This window comes from Leguminivora glycinivorella, chromosome 24 (genome assembly GCF_023078275.1).
Source record: "Leguminivora glycinivorella isolate SPB_JAAS2020 chromosome 24, LegGlyc_1.1, whole genome shotgun sequence".
NCBI classification, from domain to species: Eukaryota; Metazoa; Arthropoda; class Insecta; order Lepidoptera; family Tortricidae; genus Leguminivora; species Leguminivora glycinivorella.
In genome coordinates, this window is record NC_062994.1 from 4,163,621 (window position 1) to 4,189,655 (window position 26,035).

The 26,035-nt window shown below is 36.4% G+C and overlaps 1 protein-coding gene across 3 annotated transcripts in view; it reads left to right on the forward strand.

The window, feature by feature from the left end:
- Window positions 1-26,035, forward strand: part of LOC125238713 (PTB domain-containing adapter protein ced-6) — a 120,374-nt gene that overhangs the window by 17,452 nt on the left and 76,887 nt on the right. The window contains exon 1 of one of the 3 annotated variants that reach the window (XM_048146122.1): window positions 4,130-4,334. The exons of 1 other annotated variant lie outside the window; for it this stretch is intronic. In XM_048146122.1, the coding sequence (XP_048002079.1) occupies window positions 4,243-4,334 (92 nt within the window). In that variant the 5' untranslated portion in view covers window positions 4,130-4,242. Of the gene's footprint in view, window positions 1-4,129; window positions 4,335-26,035 lie in introns of those variants that run through there. One more of the 3 variants, XM_048146121.1, reaches the window with a different exon arrangement.

The following is a 26,035-nucleotide window of genomic DNA, read 5'->3' on the forward strand; positions in this document are numbered from 1 at the left end:
TTAAAAAATATGAAAAAAATCACAGAAGTAGAACTTTATAAAGACTTTCTAAGAAAATTATTTTGAACTTGATAGGTTCAGTAGTTTTTGAGAGAAATACGAAAAACTACGGAACCCTACACTGAGCGTGGCCCGACACGCTCTTGGCCGGTTTTTTAAACTGTCAAAACTATTTGCTAATATGGATTTACTATGAAATACTGAGGGTGAGGAGTAACTTCACGGTCAATTCATTTAGTTTATATCTTTTTCTTTGATTATTAAATATAAATTATGTTTAAACATAACTACTGTCCATATTTTTCTTCTAATTATGTGTGCTTCATTTCGTGCTCTGCATAACATAATTTTAAGTATATTATGATGATTTTTAACCCCCGACGCAAAAACGACGGGGTTTTATAAGTTTGGCGTGTCTGTCTGTATGTTTGTGTGTGAGTCTGTCTATAGCATCGTAGCTCCCGAACGGATGAACCGATTTAGATTTAGTTTTTTCGTTTGAAAGCTGAATTAGTCGGGAGTTCTTAGCCATGTTTTATGAAAATCGGTCTACTATGTTGCGGTCGGGGGTTTTTTAAAAATTGTAATTTTGTGGTTAGGTTATGTGGTTATTAGTTAACTCTTTTCTCTCTCTCTCTTATTTTTTTTTTATCTCTATGTTTATAGTATGACGGAGACAAATTTTATGGGTGCCTTTATCAAAGTAAATAAAGCAGTGCTTTGCTTATTTACTTTAAGAATTTGTGTGCGATAGAGAAATATCACGTGAACATTGTTAAATGAGCGTCGAATGATGTATGTAAATAATAAATGTAGGTAACTGGTACATTAATAGACGTTAGCATTAAGCTTCGGAATTAACTATCGCGTCATTTGAAATGACCTACTGTTCATTCACATCTATAACTAATTAACTATACTATACATACTACTTACTTACTTTGTTGGCGCGACGACCCAAAGTGAGTCTTGGCCTCCAACACAAGAGCACGCCACTTTACGCGGTCCAGAGCGACCTCTCGCCAGCCCTCGTTAACGCCGAGTTCACGGAGATCTGCTTCCACTCTATCTGCCCAACGATATTTAGGATGGCCAGCGGGACGGCGTCCAGTTGGACAACCCAGATAGGCTCTCTTGACTGCCCGATCCTCACCCATCCTTATAAGATGGCCAAGCCAGCGGAGACGATGTGCCTTGGTCTCACCTATTATATTCGGTTCGGCTATAAGATGCTCAATTTCGGCATTTTTTCGGATTCTCCAACTGCCATCGTCTCTTTTTACGGGTCCCAGAATCTTCCTGAACACCTTACGTTCTGTTACTAGGAGGCTGTTTTCCTCCTTGAGTGTTAGTGTCCAAGCCTCACATTACACACACACCCATACATTAAAATGGGGCGGATCACGGTCTTATAGATCCGTAGTTTTGTGTGTCTACTAAGAAGCTTGGACACCAAGACCTTGTGGAGCGCAGCACTGCAGCTGCAGCTACTATACATGCTTTCATTCATACAAAATACATAATTATGATATAACGAAAAAAAAGTTAAAAATGTGTGGTAGCGCGACCCCATATAAGTGACAGTGTTAAGTGACATCTAGCGACAATCACAGTATCTTTTTCACCTTTTTCAAAGAGATAGAGCTATACACATAATTATGAACTCGACTGTACTTAAAGATATAATTCAATTATACCTACTCCATGCATCCCAGACAAAATTAAACTTTTTTTTTAATGATTTTTTCTTTAAACTACCTAGTAGTATACCAAGAGACTGTGAACTGTACTCTTTTTAGGGTTCCGTAGTCAACAAGGATAGGAACCCTTATAGTTTCGCCATGTCTGTCTGTCCGTCCGTCCGTCCGTCCGCGGATAATCTCAGTAACCGTAAGCACTAGAAAGCTGAAATTTGCTACCAATATGTATATCAATCACGCCAACAAAGTGCAAAAATAAAAATTGGAAAAAAAATGTTTTATTAGGGTACCCCCCCCCCCCCCCCCTACATGTAAAGTGCGGGCTGTTATTTTTTTCATTCCAACCCCAACGTGTAATATATTGTTGGATAGGTATTTAAAAATGAATAAGGGTTTACTAAGGTCGTTTTTTGATAATATTCATATTTTCGGAAATAATCGCTCCTAAAGGAAAAAAAAGTGCGTCCCCCCCCCTCTAACTTTTGAACCATATGTTTAAAAAATATGAAAAAAAATCACAAAAGTAGAACTTTATTAAAGACTTTCTAGGAAAATTGTTTTGAACTTGATAGGTTCAGTAGTTTTTGAGAAAAATACGGAAAACTACGGAACCCTACACTGAGCGTGGCCCGACACGCTCTTGGCCGGTTTTTACTACTCTTTTTCACCTGACCTTATTGGGATAAAGAACCACTAATCTGTGCCAAAATTGATATTCAAGTGATGTCCGGAAAGTGGGACGCTTTCTACGTAAGGACATTAGACACGTAACAGAACCTACGTCATAAGGTTAACGAAGTCGTTAAAATAACGTCACAATTATGCTAATGAGGGCCTAAAATGATTTTTAAAGTACTTGAGGAAATATTGAACGAATTTGCGGCGTCTTTTGCTAATGTGTAATAACCAACAAAGAGGATCGAGTATAATAGAGAGTTACTGTCGAAGTAAAATGTGTAATCACAGTGCATAGACTGCCATCCCTTGACACACAGGCTTAATACTTTTGAACCTCAGTTTTGACAATTTGGCCCATATTCTTAGCTGGATATGTTTTAAAATGTCAAATATTAATATTAGCGCCATCTAGCCGAGCGTACCCCAAAGGTGTAATACCATCTAGGCCACCGTACCTTTTTCTGTATGGTACTGAGGTACGTTTTTTTCTTAGACTTTATCTGTCTATACGGAGTTGTATATATTATGTCTTTGGTACCAAATAATAACATTTTTCATCAATCATTAGACTCGTGTGTCAGGTGTGTACACATCAACTTTATCCTGTGGGCTATTTCACTGCAATAACATTGACACTTGACATTGACACTGACAATTCTGTGCCTATTTCTGGGTTGATAAGTTAGTCCCACCAATGGGACTGAGGCCATTTAATAAAATAAAAAAAAAGTAGGTACTCAGCGTCTTGTTAGCTTGTTACTCAGCGCCAATATTTCCTTGTTGAACAGGCAATGGCGAAGTGTCAGTGTCACTGTTGTAAAATAGGCCACAGGTCGTCATATGCAATGTGACTACACATTTTACTTTGACAGTAATTATCTATACCTACACTCAATTAAAAATTAAATATGTATGTTTTCGTGACGTCTAGGCTATCGTGCACCTACCTTATTTTAAAACTTCAAAACGTCATGATAAAGGCTCTATATACGAATTTTTCCATACTGACTGCTCGTTTATCCGAAATATATTGTTTTTGTTTGCTTAGCAAGACTCATACTGTCCGGATTTAATCTAAATCCAGGTATTATGTGCTTTAATTATACACCATACAAATGAGATGTCTACATGTTGTTAACCAACATGCGATAGCTACGTAAGAGCTAATTATGTACTACATATACATACATACATACATACATTCACGCCTGTCTTCCTAAAAGGGGAAGGCTGAACTCATGAAATCGCTGAAGTATTAGTGCCATTCTTAGAAATTAACAGGCAGGTTGCTAGCCCATCGCCCACATACTCGTTTAGTCGGATAGTATGACCAAAAAGAATAGAAATTAAAAAGTAGCTACATTGTAGTGTCGTCCCTTTTTCTCACACATATTGATTTGAAAGGGATGACACTAGATTGTACAGTCGACTTCGACACCACCCACTGTACTACACTAAGCATTGCCATAGCTACTTCCTACATTGTTAATTGTTGACTACTACAAATTTACATACGAATTAATGAATTAATTAAACGACCAGGATTTTCCTCATTATCCATAGCTATCTTTTTAACCAGTTGACACTTGTCTTACACAAGTTACACACCTTGGGTTCTTACGCGCTTCTTACTCATCTCAAATGTTTATTTAAAAATAATCGTTGCGTTTCATCTTGCATAAACGCATTCAATTATCACAGCAGTGTTATCCTACACGAGAACTCATCATTACATTTACACCAATAGCCAGTCCAATCATTTCGTTGATTCAGTCAGTGCGCTGCCCGACGGCAGAGTCGACGCGTGTTCTGTGCCAAAACTTAGTATCCGCGTCTTGAAAAATAAAAAAAAAAGTGTTCCAAAATGGCCGAAGGTGAAATGCCACTTGTCAGGAGTTTTGGAGGGAACGAGGTGGAATTTGGCGCGAACGGGACCAAGGTCACTAAAAATTCGAGGTTCGTTTTTGCTTTTCAAGGTTGGCAGTAATGTTTATGTTTGGTATTTTGTTCTTTATTTATTGTTTGCGTTTAGAAATAGTGTTTTTTCGTTGTGAATGACTACATCGTATTGTAATAGTCAATTGGAAAGCGGTCGGCTTACTCAACAGTCGAATGATGTTATGTATGGATGGTTTGAGCGTACATACGTAGATATTTACTGTGATTACATGTTTATTACATTACTTAATTAGTTACTGCTGTATTTTGCCGGTTTTAAAACAATTTTCACATGTTTTTAAACATATTTCAATTTAAAACCGAAATAAATTAAAACCGAAATAAATTACATATATGAAAGAAAAAGTGACCAAGTCCTCTGGTGCCTGAGGCTGGAATCGAACCAGCGTTATTAGAATTCATTAGAATCATTAGAATCTTTCAATTTGTTTTTGATAGTAGCAAACAGGTATTTGGGCTCTAGTATCAAATAAACCATATTCAAATTAATAGCACAGAACGTAAATAAATATAAAAACAAACATCTATCATTTTGCAGTAAAACAACTTAGAAACTTGTTTTTTTTTAAACGTACTCTTGAGAGGATGGTATTATGCCAAATAAATATTTTAAGTATTGCAAATTACATTTTTTGAGGATACTAATAATCGTTATGTGTATCGTAAGTTACGATTATGATTCGTAATGTATGTATTGTCGATGGATACACTTAGTTTTTGCGTTGTACATAAATTATCCATATCCTACCCGACATCCGACCCCAGTATGATAATGTGGTAAAACTGTTGAAACGAAAAGATAAAAAAACAAATAGTGTTTTCGTAAGTTAAGTATGTATTAGCAAATAAGCAACTTTATATAAAGACGCTTTGACAAGTTTGACAGGTTATTCGTATAAAGGTTAACTAAGTAAACTGTAACTGTGAGTTTGTAAGTAGAGATCATACACGAAAGAAAGAAAAATAAACAAGGCCCACTGGTTGGTGGTAGTTGTAAGGGCATTTCTTTGTGTGATGAACACAGATATTGTTCCCGAGGAATGGGTGTTTTCTTTGAAGATATATAAGAATTTATATATATATATACACATCGTCGTCTGGGTACCCACAAGCCTTCTTAGCTTATTAGCTTACCGTGGGACTTAGACAACCTGTGTAAGAATGTCCTATAATATATTTTATGTATTATTAAAGTTCTTACTGGGATGATATCCAGCAATCGACACATTTTTTTTAAATTATAGGGAGTAAACAGCGAATCTTAAGTCGATATTTGCCCCGCTGTTCCCGATAGTTGTTATAAAAAACATTATATTATAACATACATAAAAAACATGTGTCGTACTTGTAACGTTGCAAGGTAGGATGCGTCAGATGCCGATGACGAGATGTCTTTTCATACTCTTAATTAGATCATATTATTATCTGCAGTTGTAATGTAATGTTGTAAGCAAAATAGTGTCCTCAAATTCATAAGTGATTCTCAAAATAAAATAAAAAAATATATTTTGATAAGTGAATACCTATAACATTCTGGTGTAAAAAAGTTATAATAGGTAAGTATAATAGGTAGTCGTGGGTTGTCTGGAAGAGATCGCTCTTTAGCGATAAGACCGCCTCTTGTTTTACCTCTTAAGTTGTTGTTTATACTTGCTATGTTGTTTCGTGTATTGAGGTGTGCAATAAAGAGTATTTGTATTGTATTGTATTGTACCTATAATATAACACTGTTTTTGGTTATAAGTGTTAAGTATCATATATACAATAGTATTTTATACAATCGTGATATAATAAATTCTTATTTGCCAAGAGTGGCACTGAAGCTTTAGTAGTTTCATGTGTTCTGCCTACCCCTTTATGGGATACAGGCGTGATTTTATGTATGTATGTATGTTATCTAAATATATAAAAGAAGAAGCTGACTGACTGACATATCAACGCACAGCCGAAACCGCTGGTCCTAGAGATTTAAAATTTGGCACGTAGGTTCCTTATATAGTGTAGAGGAGCACTAAGAAAGGATTTTCCAAAATTCACCTTCTAAGGGGGTCAAATGGGGGTTCAAAGTTTGTATGGGGAAACAAGATTAGTTTGACTATTTTATTCGAAACTTCACAGGAAGATTCTTTAAGACATATGACTGAATACGTGTTTCAGGTTTTTTGAAAATTTAACCCCTAAAAGGGTGAAAAGGGGGTGATAAAGTCAAAAAATCAATATGGGTATCGTTTTTATGGTTTATCGGGTCGCTGATTACGATAAATACAACATTTTTAAAATCTAACGAGGCGGAAGTGAAATACCTTCTCCCCTGTTGTGGTGCAATGGGGTTTAAATATCAAAAAAATATATAAAAGAAGATATTGACTGACTGACAGACATATCAACGCACAGCCGAAACCGCTGGTCCTAGAGATGTCAAATTTGGCACGTAGGTTCCTTATATAGTGTAGAGGAGCACTAAGAAAGTATTTTTCAAAATTCGCCTCTTAAGGGGGTCAAATGGGGGTTCAAAGTTTGTATGGGGAAACAATGTTAGCTTCACTGGTTTATTCGAAACTTCACAGGAGGGATCCTTAAAACATATGACTAAAGACGTGTTTCAGGTTTTTTGAAAATTTAACCCCTAAAAGGGTGAAAAGGGGGTGATAAAGTCAAAAAACTAATATGGGTATCGTTTTTATGGTTTATTGGGTCGCTGATCACGATAAATACAACGTTTTTAAAACCTAACAAGGCAGAAGTGAAATACCTTCTCCCCTGTTGTAGTGCAATGGGGTTTAAATATCAAAAAAAATATAAAAGAAGAAACTGACTGACTGACTAACTGACGTAATATATCAACACACAGCCGAAACCGCTGGTCCTAGAGATTTCAAATTTGGCACATCGGTTCCTTATATGGCGTAGAGGAGCACTAAGAAAGGATTTTTCAAAATTCTTCTCTTAAAAGGGTGAAATGGGGGTTCAAAGTTTGTATGGGGAAATAACATTAGTTTGACTATTTTATTCGAAACTTCACAAGAGGATTTCTAAAGACATATGACTAAATACATGTTTCAGGTTTTTGAAAATTTGACCCCTAAAGGGGGGCAAAAGGGGGTAAGTCAAAATCACAATATGGGTATCGTTTTTATGGTTTATCGGGTCGCGGATCACGATAAATACAACGATTTTAAAATTTAATGAGGTGGAAAATAAATTTTCTCCCCTGTTGTTGTGCAAGAGGGTTAAAATGTCCATATAGCCATAAGTATAGGTTTAGTTTTTATCTTTACTTCTGGTTCAAGAGATTTCAAATTGACACGGAAGTTCCTTAGAGGAGCACTAAGAGAGGATTATTCAAAGTTCACCTCCTAGCTTGATAATTTGACAGGGACAGGAACGGGATAGGATTAGGGTTAGGGTTAGGGTTAGGGACAGGGACGGGGACGGGGACGGGGACGGGGACGGGGACGGGGACGGGGACAGGGACAGGGACAGATAGGGATAGGGATAGGGATAGGGATAGGGATAGGGATAGGGGATGGGGACGGGGATAGGGATAGGGATAGGGATAGGGATAGGGATAGGGATAGGGATAGGGATAGGGATAGGGATAGGGATAGGGATAGGATAGGGATAGGGATAGGGATAGGGATAGGGATAGGGATAGGGATAGGGATAGGGATAGGGATAGGGATAGGGATAGGGATAGGGATAGGGATAGGGATAGGGATAGGGATAGGGATAGGGATAGGGATAGGGATAGGGATAGGGATAGGGATAGGGATAGGGATAGGGGAGGGACGGGGACGGGGACGGGGACGGGACGGGGACGGGGACGGGGACAAGGATAGAGATAAGGACGGGGATAAGAATAGGGAATGGGGTCGGAATAATCGGTCGGCAATCAATATCTAGGCAGTGTAAAATGCAGGTGGCTCAGGGGGAAGGGATTAGTATGTAAGTAGGCATCGGTGAGTATCCTGCATCCGTAATAACTTTTACATTCAATGTGCTGTAAGAGGATCGTTGTTTGCTTGCCTTTTATATGTTTACGTTTGCAATTAATATAAGCAAAATGGAAAAAACTGTAAGCGATAATGCAATGAAGTATTTTTTACCTTACCGACCATAGCGTTGAGATTCGAGATACTGGCTATGTGGGTTGTATGAAGTTTCCCCACTATAAATATTTATATAGGTAAAATACATACATATTCGTACCTACTACCTACGCTGTGGTCGCTGTGTAACAATTCTACAATCATTGCAAGAATTTCTTTTAAAACAATAGTAATATGTGTAAGGTACAGTCAGCCAAAAAAGTGGTTTACCACTTTTAGATCAATAGAGTCGAACCTACCTACAAAGAAACCTACGGATCCAAATGAAAATCTTATTTTTTGTAAACGTTTCAATAAGAATACTTTTATTACGCGGGCGAAGCCGCGGGTAAAAGCTAGTGTGATATAATACAAAGCTTTTCAGTGAGTACCATTATTAGGCCACGAAGCTTGCTAAGTGGCCTAATAGTACGGTACGAGAGAAACCAAGTTTATCTCACATCACATGACAATTGCTGAATAAGGCTACTCTCAAAGAATGCAAGTCATATGAATCTGAGGGTTACTCTAACCTAGTTCAATGTTGCCTCTCTGTCACACTTACGTAGGAATTCCCAAGTGCAAGAGAGACGTAGTTACGCCCTCTGACCTTTGCACTTGTCTGTTTTGGTCGTATATTTAGACGCACGCGCACACATCTCTCGCGTGGTCGACATAAGCTCCGCATCCGTTCCGTATACCTACATGTTACTGACAGATTAAATGATTTGTGATAAATATACTAGCGGCACATGTGCGGAAACTTTTTGCAGTTTTTATGAAGGAATTAAGAGGTTTTATCTATTAAAAACATATTGACGGCTGTTTTTACATGCAAAAGCAAAAAATCTGCCGGTTGTAGGTACCTATTACATGTATATTATATTAGCTTTTGCCCGCGGCTTCGCTCGCGTTAGAAAGAGACAAAAAGTAGCCTATGTCACTCTCCATCCCTTCAATTATCTCCACTTAAAAAATCACGTCAATTCATCTCTCCGTTTTGCCGTGAAAGACGGGCAAACAAACAGGCACACACACACTTTCCCATTTATAATATTAGTATGGATATATCGTTGTCTGGGTACCCACAATACAAGCCTTCTTGAGCTTACCGTGGGACTTGGTCAATCTGTGTAAGAAATGTAAGAATCGGGCCGATTTTTGAGTCACGCGTTCGAATTCAGAAAATTATCACTGAAAATGATAAGTCACCGTTTTCAACCGGTATTTTAGTGACAAAATCCCGTATGCGAGATTCAAAAATCGCCCTCAATATCCTATAATATTATAATATTAGTTTTCCTTTAGTCGTCTTAGACAAAACCCACGGGGAAGATGGTGGTTCTATTATTTTCTGGTGCCAGCTCCTTACGTCACAGTCCTAAAGGTTACGACACAGTTCTTCACTTAAGTACTCTTGAATGCATGGCAACCCGTTCAGTAGTAATTTCGTCTTCCTCTCCTATGTGGGTCACATGTTGTCAGCTATTTGGGCTACTCTTGAATTATTCTTCACGTTTATTGGTCATCTGTTGCCTATTGCTTAATATGGTTTTCAGTACCTACAAATGGTGCTTTTTGCCTACACTAAATAAAAATATATCTACATTATAATATTGCTGAGTTATTGTTGGTTACATATTACATAAACATTACATATCAAGTAACTTGGTATGTGGGCTACATCTATTCTTAGAAATGCTAATACAAAGTCAGCTGTTTATATATTTGATGTCTGAATTTTATTTGAATATTTGTTCTGGTGGCCTAGCGGTAAGAGCGTGCGACTTTCAATCCGGAGGTCGTGGGTTCGAACACTTCGAACCCCGGCTTTATATAAATTTATTTTTTACTAACTTTTGCTCGCGACTTCCCTCTTGTTAAATTAGAAAATTGTGGAATGCTCCATAAAAACTTCCACCACTCATTATAGGTAAGTGGGGGGTAAGAAAGAGACAAAAAGTAACCTATGTTACTCTTCATCCCTTCAACTATCTCGACTTAAAAAATCACGTCAATTCGTCGCTCCGTTTTGCCAAACGATGGATAAACAAACAGACATACACACTTTCCCATTTATAATATTAGTATGGATACGACGTCGGTGGCAAACAGGCATATGGTCCGCCTGATGGAAAGCGGTCACCGTAAACTATTATGGATGCCTGCAATTCAAGGGGTGTCACGTGAGCGTTGCCGACCCATAAGAAACTAAACTCTTATCAAATGCTGAAACAAATCACTATTTTAAAACCTTTGCCTAAAATTTGAAATAAAATTATACACATCTTTTAAGTACGTTATTTAAAAACAAACACACATTATTGAATAGGTACCTACGTAACTATAGTTAACAAAACAAAAATGACCCTTTTGAGGTATTTTATGACGTAATGAACCTACTAAGGTATTTTTTTTACCTTATACTTTATTACCAAGGTACAAGGATTGACTATTAGTTAAGAGTTTTAGTACCGTCGAGTTTATAAATATGTGTACATTTCTTCACCTTAACTCGTTGCAATAAGGTAAATATATATATATATATTTATGATTTCAGTGTGTTTAAATATTAGTACTAAATATGTATGGTCCGTAAGGTCAGACAGAGGTCAAGAACTATGAAATACAAAATAAATTAATACTAGAATGCAGAATAGACCTTGATGTAAACTAGCACTTAGTTATCTAATGTACTTCTCTGGTTGCAAATAAAAAATATTTACAGTAGGCAAGGTTTATTTTATTTATATAGGATTTACATACTTGATACCATATTTATAAGATCTTATGTACACACAAAGCAATGATTAAATGAATACTGAATACTGAATACTGAATACTGAATACCAAAGAGGATCAAATATTATCATATATCAAATAAATGTGTAATCACAGTGCATAGACTGCCATCTCGCGACACAAGCTTAAAACTTTTGAACCTCAATTTTGACAATTTGGCCCATATTCTTAGCTTGATATGTGTTAAAATGTCAAATATTAATATTAGCGCCATCTAGCCGAGCGTTCCCCAAAGGTGTAACGCCATCTTGGCCACCGTACCTTTTTTTATGGCTTTGAGGTACGTTTTTTTCTTAGACCTTGGCCGTCTATACGAAGTTATATAGGTCTTTGTCTATAATGTACCTACTTCTCTGGTTGCAAATAAAAAATATTTACAGTAGGTATGTAGGTACTATCAGCTGCAAAACTGCATGGAGAATTTATCAATGAATTCATTCATAATTTCTGCATGCAAATTTGTAGTTGATACATTAAAATTGCAGCAATATTTGTGTCGTTTCTGTTTAATGTTTATTAGGGCACAAACGGTACAATTTATCTTATAAAATAATGTTATCAGTTAATACAAGAACTAGAGATGGGCCGTATATGGACTTTGCCGAATACGAATATTCGGCCGAACATTCGGTTCAGCTTTTACCGAACCGAACATTCGGCCGAATATTCGGTTACGCCATATTTAGAAAGCGGATGTTAAGAAAAAACTATTAAATTATTGATAATGGTTACATATGTTACTAGAACTACATATGTTATTACGATTTAGTGAAGTTAACTAAAACTTAGTTAAAACAACTCTAAACTCTTCTCAACTCTTAAACTACGGTTTTTCCAACTTTGTATTTGTATTTTGACGCATAGGCAATTATATCTTTCTAGTAGTTCCTTAGAAAGCTACTAAAATAGGAGCTTATTATCCAAAGGAATACGTAAGATCTTCATTATTTTTTTACTTTGTTTATTCGGTAAATATTCGGCAAAGCAACCGAATTATTCGGCCGAATACGAACATTGAAGATGCCACAAGTTGATTCTAACCTAAAAGTTCCGAGTCGCTTTGACAGGACATTTTTACAGGTTTTTTTATAGTCTGCGATGTGACAGTAGATTGTGTAACAAGGGAGTAAAATTACACATTTACTTCTAGGACTCTAGGGTTGCAAAAAACGGTTTTTTTTTCTGGCTTGAAAAAAAAAACATGAAAAAAAACCTTGAAAAAAAACAGTTTTTTTTTCTGGAGTATGTTTTTTTTCTAAAGTACGAAATCTCAAAATTTGCAAAGCAGTTAATACTTTTATACGGTTTTTTAGACTTAATGTCAACTATTAAACGAATTTAATCAAATAACTTTAATTTCTGGTCTTATAAAAGTAACATTTACGAAATCTGTAGTTGGTAGTTATCACTATTTACTGTTGGCAACACCACCGCCTCTCCACGCTGCACGCAGCATCGGGGATTCCCCAATAAACGTTTGTATACTGAATGTTAATCGAATTAAAATGTATGTTTTGTTATTGAAACAAGTTACAAGTCACGAAAAACCGGTATTGTCGAATTATTTGTTCATCTGAAAAAAAACCATATTTAGAAAAAAAACCATGGTGCTCGGTTTTTTTTCATGTTTTTTTTCATAATTCTGAAAAAAAAAACATTTAGATTTTTTCTATTTGCAACCCTATCTAGGACGTAATTTTTTTTATACGGAGGAGTTATAATATACCGGGTGTGGCCTGTGATAGGAGCAAAAAATTGAACTGTAGTTTGTACTCATCATTCTCATCAAACAGATCAACATTAGTTCAGCGACTTTTGTAAAATACTAGTATTTTAATTTTTAACCTTTTTTTTTTTATAAAATCATAACGTAACTAAATTGCATGTGGGTGAATCAACTTTTTCTTGCCTGTTATTGCCATGGTTACGGTTTCCTGAGTGACGCTGGTTTTGTGCAAAATTATGCTACCGAAATTATGCAAGCATGCATGTAGTCCATGTTTGTAGGTGGCAAATTAAGGAAAGGGCTTGTTAACATCAGAAAAATGCATGTTTGCATAGTTTAAGTAGCATAATTTTGCAAAAAACTAGCGTGACTCAGGGGACCGTAACCATGGCAATAACAGGCAAGAAAAAGTTGATTCACCCATGTACGTAAAATTGCGTGATTCATGAAAGAATTACATGAAACTATTATGAAATAAATGAAGGTTGGATCCTCGGCCTTAGCTCTAAAACATACTTGTAACTGAAACACTTAATTACCGTGCAATTTTAATAATTAAACATCAAGTTGTGGAATGAGCTACCTTCTGAGATGTTCCCCTTGCGCTATGACATGGGGTTCTTCAAGAAGCAGGTATTTAGGGTTCTGAAAGGTCGGCAACGAATAGGTGACTCCCCTGACGTTGCTTATGTCCATGGGCGGCGATGACTGCTTTCCATCAGGCGGCTCGTCTGCTCGTTTGCTGCCCATTTCATTAAAAAAAAATGCTTTTTTCATGATTTGTAAAAGCTTTGCTGTGTAAACTCATCTCGGCTCAAGATTGAAGAGATCCTTGTAGCTAATAGATCCACATTGAGTCCCAAGGGAGCAAAATTACGTATGTATTTAGTACTAGTAGTAGTAGTAAAACACTTTTCACCACACCAACTGGTAAAGACTTACTTTGCTATTCGCAAACAGATAGTAAAATTGTATTTTATCCACAAGAGTGTAAAGTAATTTCATACAAATTTTAACTTGACATCTTGTGCTGGCTGGTAGAATTTACCTATAAATGATGATTTTGAATCATAAATATTGAATAAATTGATAGATTTCATTAAAATTTCAATATTGGAATCTTTCGCTAACTCGGGTATCAATATTGGCACGAACTTTGCCCCCTTGTAAAACAAATAACTAAGTACGAAAAACATATAGAACAGGAAAAAATAACACACACACACACACACACACACACACACACACATAATCTGTACAAAGGCGAACTTTTCTTCCAGTAAACCTTAGAACGATTAAGGGCGATGTACAGTGAAAACGTAGGTACAATACGTAGTTAGGAATTCTAACATTGAATCCTGAGCGTAGTGACGTGCAAATTATTGGGATCTAGGGCATTTTCCTCTGTCACTTTTAGGAAACAGTAAAAGAGAAGGATGCTTGTGCTTTGCCAACGTACGTTTACAAACAAACCTATCTTTCCATATAAAATGACAGTGTATCAAAACGCATAGTCACTCTATCGCTGAATCACACACGCCCCCACTCACATGACACTGTTTGAAAACACGTGTACCATTCAGCGCCATCTCTGGATTGTTCTGTTAGTTTCATTCAAGCCTGCCACATTGAAAGGAATAATAAACGATTTTTAATAGTATTTTATGCAACTGGTGGTTAAAAGAGGTCAAAAAAGGTGAGTGGCGTGGGTAACAATTTGAGGCGAAGCCGAAAATTGTTAATAAAGACGCCACGAGCATTTTTTGACTCAGTTAAACACCGTTGCATACAATACTTTTTCTACGACCAAGCACTTATTTTGAAAGAAAATTATAAATTCAACAAATACCTACTTTCAGTCATCTTAGTTATCTAGGTGGACCGCCTACCATTTTGAATATGCAGTTTGAGTGCAAACATGAAAATAAAACTGTCTATGGTATGGTTCTTTGAAGCCTGGCCACTAAGACGAATCGAGCCGAGTTGAATCGAGTTCTATACATTTGAATGCGATTCGACGCGTCGCCAATGAACGCAGCAGAAAACGAAGGAGTCTCGACTCTGCGAATTGGTTTGTTAAGTTGGTAGCAATGTATTTACTGAACTGTAAAACAGCTATATCGTGCGACTGCTACTAAATGTTTTCAGGGTATAGACTAGATAGACTTGTCCTGACATCTTTTATGTAGGGTTTTAAAGTTCTATGCACGACCTTGTAACTCACGAATAACAGTACGGGAGTAGAAAAAATAAATAACTATTTCAAACGCTAGATTGTGGCAGATGACGGAACAAAAACCCGTAGGCCAGGAAATATACGCTCGGAAGTGGCGATGAATAGGGCACGTGTTACGCAGAGCAGACAACCACCTGTCCAAGCAGGGTCTCTGCTGGCAAGCACCTGGCAGTAGACGGTCGGGGCGGCCTTGTACCCCGTGGGTCAGTGGAGAAGGAGGCTGGCGCAAGTGGACTAGGCTGGAAGGATTTGGAAGCAGTCGCCCAGGATCGTGAAAAGTGGAAGATTCTTCTAAGAGCCCTATGTCCCTAGTGAGGGATAACAGGAACACATCGTCATCATCACCATCAAAATAAATAAAAAAAAGACTAACTTCTCCATCGTCAGCTCAAATTATTACGATCAGGCGTAATACTGGTGTAATTTTGAAAAACACACTAAAAACATTACGTCTATAAAATTTGAGCGTTGCCCTCGGCAACATCCATCATCAGATCATGACATGCTGACAATGGGTGGTCCCATTTGAAAAAAAAATCGGTCCAAGCGTCTTCGAGTAGGTAGCAGCAGCGGCTAATCCATACAGCCGATTCCCACCGGCTTGCCTAAAATTGATTACTAGTAAAGTAGGTTGTGTACTAATGTAAAGGTAGGTTCCTTTTTTGGTCAGTGTTGCGTAGCAGAAATTTTCACCAGCCGCCACTGATAGGTAGGTAGGTAATCGGGTAACATACTTTAAAAGACGACGATTTGAGAACCTCCTTCTGTTTTGAAGTCGTGTAAAAAGATGTGCACATCTTAGTCCTAGTACAATATACTATGGCAAGTAGAAAAAATCAATAGGAAAAGACGCGAAATTTAATTCGATAATTCTCGAGCGGATAATTCTTTGTGTTTATTTTCTTTAATTTCCCATTCCGTTCACTATACTATAATAACTTATGTTTTTTGTTTTTTTTTTCAGGTAAGAGATATATAGAAAAATAACTGTTACTGCCTGGTTTTGATTGTTTTTGGTGAGTAATTTACAATTTTAGCATTTCTTTTTTTGCCACTTTTTTATGAAATGTGATATTTTTGAAAAACAGCAATCCTAGTAGTAAAAAATATAGTCCCATACGATTTTTTCTTATTTTGTTACCATTCTCCGTACATGTTGTGTGGGGTAACAAAAGAGGAAAGTAACAAAAATGTATGGAAATTCTGGGACTCTTTTTGCATGTATACAATCGACCTAAGATTCCCTAAAAAAATCAAAATCAAAAAATGCCAAAAAAAAAAAGAAAAGCTCATTTAGTAAAAGTAAATTTTTAACAAGTCTTCAATATTATACTCTGACGAAGTAGGTAAATATAAATTGAATTTGCTCATTTTTTTCTACTCAAAAAGTGGGTGTGCCAGAGTATAATATCCTGGGTTCTGCCGAAAGCATAGTTAACTAAAATTTAGACCGTGACATTTTGCGATCACGACTTCAAGACCTTATGCCAGATGACATTTTGCATACGCGAATTGATATCAATGATGAATGATTACAGCAATACCACAGAATATATAATAGTACAAGTAAAGAAGGCTCACTCCTTGGATGTTCACAAAATGCCGCCATTCTAAATTCTTACCTACATTAACAAACGGACCGCACGCGAGCAGCCGACATTGAATTCTATTGCGCCGCGCGAAGGTCGTCACCACTGAATGGGCCGCGAACTCGCGGCCCCCGGCATGTATGTACTTGTTGCGCGGCGATAGAATCGCGGAGTGAGCCGCCCCTGGCAATACATGAGACTGTGATAAATAAATGTAGTTTTCCATGTCTAAAGGACCCTTAATGTTTCTGTGATTTATAATACAATGTGAGTGTGTTTAGTAACATGTCCCACTTCGTCGGTTACCATTAAGGCGAGATTTACTTGTATCTTTTATATGAATAAATTGACAAAGCGGCTTTATAGCAATCCACAAAGTGGGACGTTTTCCCGTGTACTCACAAAAATAAAAAACCGGCCAAGTGCGAGTCGGGCTCGCCCACCGAGGGTTCCGTATCCGTATAAACTTTCAATATTATTGTATTGTATTGTATTCGTTTATTTCAGACAGAACAGTCCATATTGTTACATTACGTTACACTTTTATTTAAAATTAAAGCTATAAAATTCAATAATTAATATAAAATGAAAACTACAATTAAAACAAAATTAAATACGAATTAAATTAAATTAAATCAAACTAAATTAAATTATATCAAAATAAATTAAATTAAATTCAAAATAATCTCATGAAAATTATGAATTAAATAGTGAAAATAATCTCATGTTTATCATAATTATAACTCAAAAAACTTGCCTTGAAGTATAGTATAGCGCCATCTCTCGGTGAATTCACTGAATTATAATAAAAAATAATTTTGATATGTACAATTTGAGCTCTTTTTAACGATACCCCATTTGACCCAGTAACTTGACAGTTTTCCCCCCTTTCATTTTGGACATTTTCTATAATTAATATTAATAAATTAATAAAAACAATAATTTTAATTTGTAGAGGTTAACAATGTTCATAACTATGCCAAATTTCAAATCGATAGCATAAGTAGTTCTGGAGATATTTAGGAATGTGACAGACAGACAGACGGACAGAGTCGCGCCATAAACCCTTCCTTTGTTACCTTTTTGGTACGGAACACTAAAAGAAGGGTAACAAAGTTATTTCCGTTCAAATTCATTTTGACAGTTCTTAAAAAGAAGCTGATTTGATTAGAAGGAAAGTAGCATATTGCACATTAAGCATAAATGTGTTGCTTAAGACGATACAGGAGGGGTCAATTCTCCATACAAATGATCTCAACTATTTCCTCTCTGGTTTTAGAAGATAGAGCAATGATTTTTTCAACACAGATTATTATTATTTTTATCTATGTCGGACCGTTTTGATTTTTTTTATATTATTATTTTTAAAGACGCTAGAGCCCATCAAAATTTTCCAAAAACGGCCATATTGATTATGGCGCAAAAAAGGTTTGGTATTCAAAATTGGTAACAATTAGTCTAAAAAAACTAAACGGTCCGACACAGATTATTTCATTGTTATTCAGATTCTCAAATTTCGTTACGATTGATTAAGTTTTGAAGGGTGAGACATGAGACGAGCGAGAGCGGAACCTCGGATTTTAAAGATTTTTCCGCAATAAGTATCTTTGACCTGAGTTGTTCTAGATGGACGATTTTTTTTCGATAAATCTAGTTAATAACATTAGCGTCATCATCCTCCTTGCGTTATCCCGGCATTTGCCACGGCTCATGGGAGCCTGGGGTCCGCTCTGACAACTAAATTCCAAGATTTAGCGTATGCACTATAACACTAGTGTATTTAAGTAAAATTCTCAAATGGAGATGGGGGGGGACTCCTTTCTATTTTAGCATTTTCGCTCCAGGGTGCCGATTTTTGAGTCTCACTGTCACTAAAATACCGGTTGAAAACGGTGAATTGCCTATTATTTTCAGTGACAATTTTCTGAATTCGAACGCCGTGAGACTCAAAAACCCCCTGTAGCGTCTTAACCGACACAAATACCCTGTTTCGATTGTCATATTTGATCGACGGACTATACGTAACCTTTTGCATCTACATGTCACATTTGACTAAGCATTTTGTGACATTGTTGAGTATTACATCACACGGCCTTCCTTTTCGTTGTTCGACATTGTTGTAGGTATATATTACAGTTCGAGTAAATACTTTTGGCGGTTGTAATGTTTGTAAATATTCATGTAAGTATATTTACAATACTAATAGGTTCTAACTAATATTATAAATGGGAAAGTGTGTGTGTCTGTTTGTTTGTCCGTCTTTCACGGTAAAACGGAGCGACGAATAGACGTGATTTTTTAAGTGGAGATAGTTGATGGGACGGATAGTGACATAGGCTACTTTTTGTTTCTTTCTAACCCCCCACTTCCCTAAAATAGTGGTTGAAAGTTTGTATGAAGTATTCAGCATTTTTCTAACTTAACGCGAGCGAAGCCGCGGGAAAAAATTAGTTTATAATATAACAGAATCTGATTTTTCATTACGCCAGCTGGTAAAGGCTCTTTTGATTTTTGGAAAACGATTGAGAAAATTGCATTGCAGTGCCAAGTAATTTTAACTTGATAACGCTGGCTGATAGATTTGACTTTTTCGACATAGGTACTTTTAAATGCTTAACCCCTCGTGTACGGATGCGTCAAAAATCGTGGGTTCGAACCTTATTCGCTATGCCATGTAGAGCAAAAAAATCATTCCGGAAAAAATAGCAAAAATATGACCTATTTTTACGCACGGATCCGTGCCTGAGCTCTCGATGGGTTAATAAGTAAATATTTAGTAAATGTGAATAATTATATATTTTTTGGATAACAATGCTTCATCCTAGACTGCATCGGCACTTTCCATTGGGTTCTATTGTGGTCAAATGTGAGGATGAATTTTCTTTAGTTGGATCTATAATGATTTGCGGTTAAACAACAATTTAGCGTTTTGATTAAATACAATCTGGATGGAAATAAGAGTAATAATTGTCCTCCACAATATGAATGGAATTATGTACATAAAAGTCGGTTAGGTCATTTCTTTGTCTTGTCTAAAGCTGTATGACAGCATGACTCACTGCATAACTTGTTTATTCGCAAAGACGCAATAATTATACATATGCTTAATGAACAATCACTATAACCATTTACACTTCGGCACGTCTAGATTTAGGTCGCAATCGCAATGTCTATTACCAATTAATTTTTTGTCAATGGATATCGGCAGTCGATCATAGGACCCGCAGATCGTGAAATTCCTAGGCATATCGTATATAGTTTTCTTATTCCCTGGGTCGACGAAGCCCCGCGGCGCGGGTCTCCTTTTTCAGGGCGATACGCCCTTCGGGCATCTGAAACAACTTAAGTAAAGAACCTCTATTGCACTTGTGCTATTATATATTCTGTGCTATTGCTATTGTGACTATTTGATTACCGTGTTGGTGAAGTTTGTGGTGACGGTTTAAGTGTAACGGCCCAGCCACGACATTGGTCTAAGCGCGACATCGGCGAGCGGCAGACTAACGTGAGAATGAAAAGTCCCATCGCTGTGTCTCGCTCCAATGTATGGCCGCCGCTTACCGCTGTCGCGTTTAGACCAATGTCGTGTCTGAGCCGCAAGGCCTGAGCGGACGCTTGGAGCGGAGAGTGCGTTCATTGCAGCGGGGATTCAGGGCATTTGTATGAGCTTCAATTGTTTGACCTTTGACATGGACGCACGCCCCGCCCCACTGCGCGCCCAATATGGGCCATGTTTTTCAAAGTTGTCCACCCCACTTTTTTTGGATTTGGAAATTTTTATGTGGTTTCCACTCAGAATCGTGAGCTCTTTCAATTCTAACACGATAAAAAAGTGTTCCAAGGTTTTTTTCCCATTCCGTTACCATTTTTTCATACATTTTGTATTGCGGTAACAACTGGAGTAGCCTTCATGTTGCGTCTACGTACAAATAATTCTGCCAAGATTCGCGGGAGGCGAGGAAATAACACATGTAAAGGAGTACTCACAAATGCAAAAAATATTATTGTCAATACACACGCACATTATGATAAAAAAATAACACATGCTCATTATGATGCACACAGACATATCACACATGGAAATACTTCGTAGAAACACAGTGTATACGGACACTAAATGCGCACGTGTGTGTCTCAAACTATAGGGATGAAGCAGGCATCGATAACTGAAGTCGATAATAATTAATCAAGCAAATTATAATTTTAATGATTTCGTTGTTTTTTTCTAGATCTGTTTAATGTTTGGCACTATTATAAATATTAAAATTCACTAATGACAATCCTGGGTAGTAGGTATCACGCGGGTGGACTAGCGATAGATAATAGGATTAGTAGGTAAAGAAATATTTGACATTTTGACAAAATATTAATTTATTTTTCCAGACTAACTAATCAACAACGTTTACCTACTGCGGTTGGTGGTACTAAATCATTATAGACAAACTTGGTTAAATAAATAAACTAGAAATGGTTTAGTCTTCATTAACTGTTATCAATACTGGTTCAAAGTGAAAAGTTTATTAAGTACATGTAATAAAACTCAAATCATTGTCTTTCGGAAAATTGCAAATATATTTCAAATGAATTGTGTGATCAAGGTTTGCAAATCATACTTTTCTATCGATAGTTGGTATTTCATCGACCATGCCCACATCTCTACGACCAAGTCTCGGGCAGGTGAATTTTCTAATTTTCAATTATCCTTGTCAATATTATTATATGCTCTATTCTAATTACAATTAGGTTAATTCTTACAAAATATAAAAATGAAGTCTCGTGGGGAGTGCGCCCTTTCTAGATTTTTTATGAATAAATTGATATATAAATATCGACCCTATTTTAAATCACATTAGGTAACTTCCTCAACAGCAAAAAATCGAAGTCTCGTGGGGAGTGTTCGTGACGTAATTTCTACCCACCAACAAATTTCAAATCGATTGCATTCGATCACATAAATCGATATTCGATGACGTATGACAAAAATATTATCATTTAGATAATAAAAACAGTAATACAACAATATTAAAATTACTTACAAATGGAATATTATGCCATCTTTTTGCAAACTTGAGGTATTTGAGCGCTTATTACAAGTGTTCACAGCACACACGGGCATTTTTAATTACCAGTGATATGTGTCGTGGCGATTCTGTGAATGAGCATGAATCGATTGTGAAATTGTATTTACGTGACTTTATGAACATTTGTTCAAGTTTTTTGGCAGAGGGGTAAGTAACTGAAAGGCTACTCCAGGTAACGGAATGGAAGGTTCGAAAAAATGTATGGAAATCTTGGGACACTTTTTCTCCTATCAGGATCGAAAGAGCTCGCGATTCCGAGTATTCGTCGCGTAAAAAATACCCATGTTACAAAAAAAGTGGGGTGGACAACTTTGAAAAAAAATGGCCCACATAGCGTGCACTTAGGCTCACTTGTGTACGGACTTTTCAAAATGATTGCCAATTTAGATTGGTCTGCCTCTAGAAGCATAGGAACCCAAGATATAGAATACATACATACATACATACATATAATCACGCCTGTATCCCATGACGGGGTAGGCAGAGCACATGAAACTACTCAAGTTTCAGTGCCACTCTTGGCAAATAAGGGGTTGAAAGAAAACGAAACTGTGACATTGCAGTGACAGGTTGCCAGCCTCTCGCCTACGCCACAATTTAACCCATATCCCACAGTCGCCTTCTACGACACCCACGGGAAGAAAGGGGGTGGTGAAATTCTTACCCCGTCACCACACGGGAAATATAAGATATAGAATGGCACAATGATTTACAATAAGTCTTATATAATAGTGATGCGGTGCGGTAATACAGTTCTGTATTGTTTCATTTTCTCTATACGTTTAGTGGAATAATTATTGTTTTATTGCACGCGATGTCTGTATAAGTAAATAATAAGCTATTGTTTATATATTTAATTACAAGTAACCTAACTCATACTTACTGACTGAGTATTGATTTTAACTTAAAATTGTTCGTATGTTTCTCACAGATTCTAAAGAGTCTGTAATGTGATCATATATGTAATAGTGCATTATTACGATACATGTGCGGAAAAGAGGAAGTTCGATACGAGTAACCATAAATTAAAATATACGATCGAAAGTTGACAGTGTTTTAAATCGACACAAGTTATGATTTTTTTATTGCCGGATTTTTTTATTGGGAACCTTAAGCTTGTGTGAACGTATGCATTGAAAAGATATTGTGAGTGAATCGGATCCTGCGAAAAACAGTACCGGCGAAAAATAGGATGTCTCCGTGTGAATGGGCTCTAAAGTGGCGCCAACCATTAAGCACAAAACTGTAGCCCTCGTTTAAAAATAAACACTAAGATAAGTACGCAGCAGTGTTGGGCATAAATCAATTATTTTGTAATTAAATTACAAATTAAATATAAACTGCAATTACTTGTAATTAATTACGTTCGTAATTGAATTAAATGTAATTGAAATTACTTGGTAATTTATAATTGAAATTACATTAATTTGTAATTTGAATTACGAAATTACGTTATGTAAATTTGATTATTACTTACACAAAAATACCCAATTTACCCACTTGGAATGGTTAAGGAAAACAATTAGTGTAGTTTAAAACAATTATTTAATAAACAGTTACGATTACCTACACAATTTAAATTACTAATATGGAATTTAAAAAAGTACTTAGGTACATTTTTTTCAATTTTAGATTGTCTGTATATTTTTTATTGAGTGCACCTCAGCTGTAATAGTCCCGAATTTCATAAATATCGGAGACAAGTTATCGTCTAACAAACTATCAAAATTGAAATTAGTAAATAGCTCACATCCGAAGTAAAATGTAAGAGCTAAAATACGTACTAAAAAACTTAAACAAGTATGACAAAAAAGAACATTTTTTTTTAAATGTTTCTAATTTAATACCTAATATTATATTGCAACACAAACCCACAAAAAATATACTTAGTAGCAAGCTATATTAGGACAAAGAAAATCTTTTTCCTAGGTGAATGTAATTTGTAATTTCATAAAGTAATGAATTACCAATTAAAATTACAAAATATAATTTGTAATTGAATTGCAATTACATTTTGTAATTTAGTGAAAATGGTAATTCAATTACAAATTACATTTCTGTAATTGCAATTTGTAATTCAATTACGTTTTGCCCAACACTGGTACCTACGCAGGCATGCCAGGATAATTATATTGATATTGCCCATTAACGTCTCGTTATTATATGTAATTAAATTGATTTATTAATTTATTGATTGCATTGTTAACAGGAAAGTGAATGAACGGGGTGAATGAATGGGACAAAGACATTCTTTCTTTGTTCACTGGAAACGGTTTTGATTAAAATGACCAAGGAAAAAGGTCATCCATTAAAGCATGTCTAATTTTTCTTCCTGTGTCTGGCTCAGTCGGTAGTGACCCTGCCTGCTAAGCCGCGGTCTTGGGTTCGAATCCCGGTAAGGGCATTTATTTGTGTGATGAGCTCAGATATTTGTTCCTGAGTCATGGATGTTTTCTATGTATATAAATATGTATTTATCTATTTAAGTATGTATATCGTCGCTTAGCACCCATAGTACAAGCTTTGCTTAGTTTGGGGCTAATTGGATCTGTGTAAGGTGTCCCCAATATTTATTTATTTAATATAATTTTAGACAATTTGGATCGGATCAGGAATGAGTATATTAGGGGAAGTTTGAAAGTTGCGCCTATAACGGAAAAGATGAGGAGTGGCAGGTTGGCGTGGTTCGGTCATGTAATGAGGAGGGATGAATGTCATATAGGCAAAAGAATGTTGGAGATGAAGGTTGATGGATGGAGAGGGAGGGGTAAACCCAAACAACGCTGGATGGATTGTGTGAAAGAGGATATGAGGAAGAAAGATGTGAGTGTTGAGATGACGAAAGATAGAGGAGAATGGAAGAGGAAGACGTGTTGTACCGACCCCACATAACGTGGGATAAGGGTAGGAGGAAGAAGAAGAATTTTAGACAATTTGATAAGAATAATAGAGGGCCTAGTACAGTACCCTGAGGCACACCAATTTATTTTTATAGACATAAATATCAAGTTACAGATAATAGCGATACGAATGCGTATTTAAAACCTATAACTCGTAACTGGCGTTTTGTCTGGCCGCAGGGTAATAAATGCGTTTAGTAAGAGAACTCTAAGATAAAAGAACAAAACATGGCCTATGACAGTACCTTGCAGTACACCAAGTATTTTATCAAAAAACTAGAACATTCCTTTGCTATAAACATGAAATAAATGTCATATACAAAGAAAAAATGACCAATGCCTCCAAGTGTTCCAAGCTGGATGCATATAACATGTATTTAATGTTTATAGTATAATAGTAGTGAGACAACTTAAAAAATACAATTAAAATATTTTCTATGAGAAAATAGTTTAATTTGATCTAAGATTTGCTAATCCACGAATAGATAACGTGCAAGTTATAATGACTAAACCGATTGGAGCGGTGTGAGAAGCATGCTATTTTCGACGAATACTTTACTTACTGAAAAAATACGATTTTTTCGCGTTATGCTTACGCACCAGCAAAAGATTTTTAGAATTTGCCAGTTTTTAACCCCCGACGCAAAAACGACGGCTGTGGTCTGTCTGTCTGTCTGGCTGTGTGTGTGTCTGTCTGTGGCATCGTAGCTCCCGAACGGATGAACCGATTTCGATATAGTTTTTTTTGTTTGAAAGCTGAGTTAGTCGGGAGTGTTCTTAGCCATGTTTTATGAAAATCGGTCCACTATGTCGCGGTCGGGGGTTTTTTCAAAATTTTAATTTTGTGGTTAGGTTATAGGTATAATTTACTGAGCAGCGACTCGATGGTAAGACTAACACAGTACCCAGCCTAACACGAGTTATTAATATAAACAAAAAACAGATAATACAGATGCGTATTTAGAACTTATCTAACACGTGTCTAGTATTCGTCTGGGTGTGGGTGTATACAATCAGGAAACGCTATACGGCAGATAACCTCCGCGTCTGTGCCTTTGTCCGCCTCCATTGTGACACCGAGCTGAGTGTCGCGTTGCAGTTGATTAATTACACTATATTTAGCTTTTGTGGTAATTGTTTGTGTAGTCTAATTTATTAAAGTTTGAAAGAAAAGTGGAGGACCTAGTAAACTACCTTGGGGGACACCGATAATTTTGACGCTGCCCTTAATTACAATATCTTACTTTATGTGTAGCTTAATAATTGGTATTACACT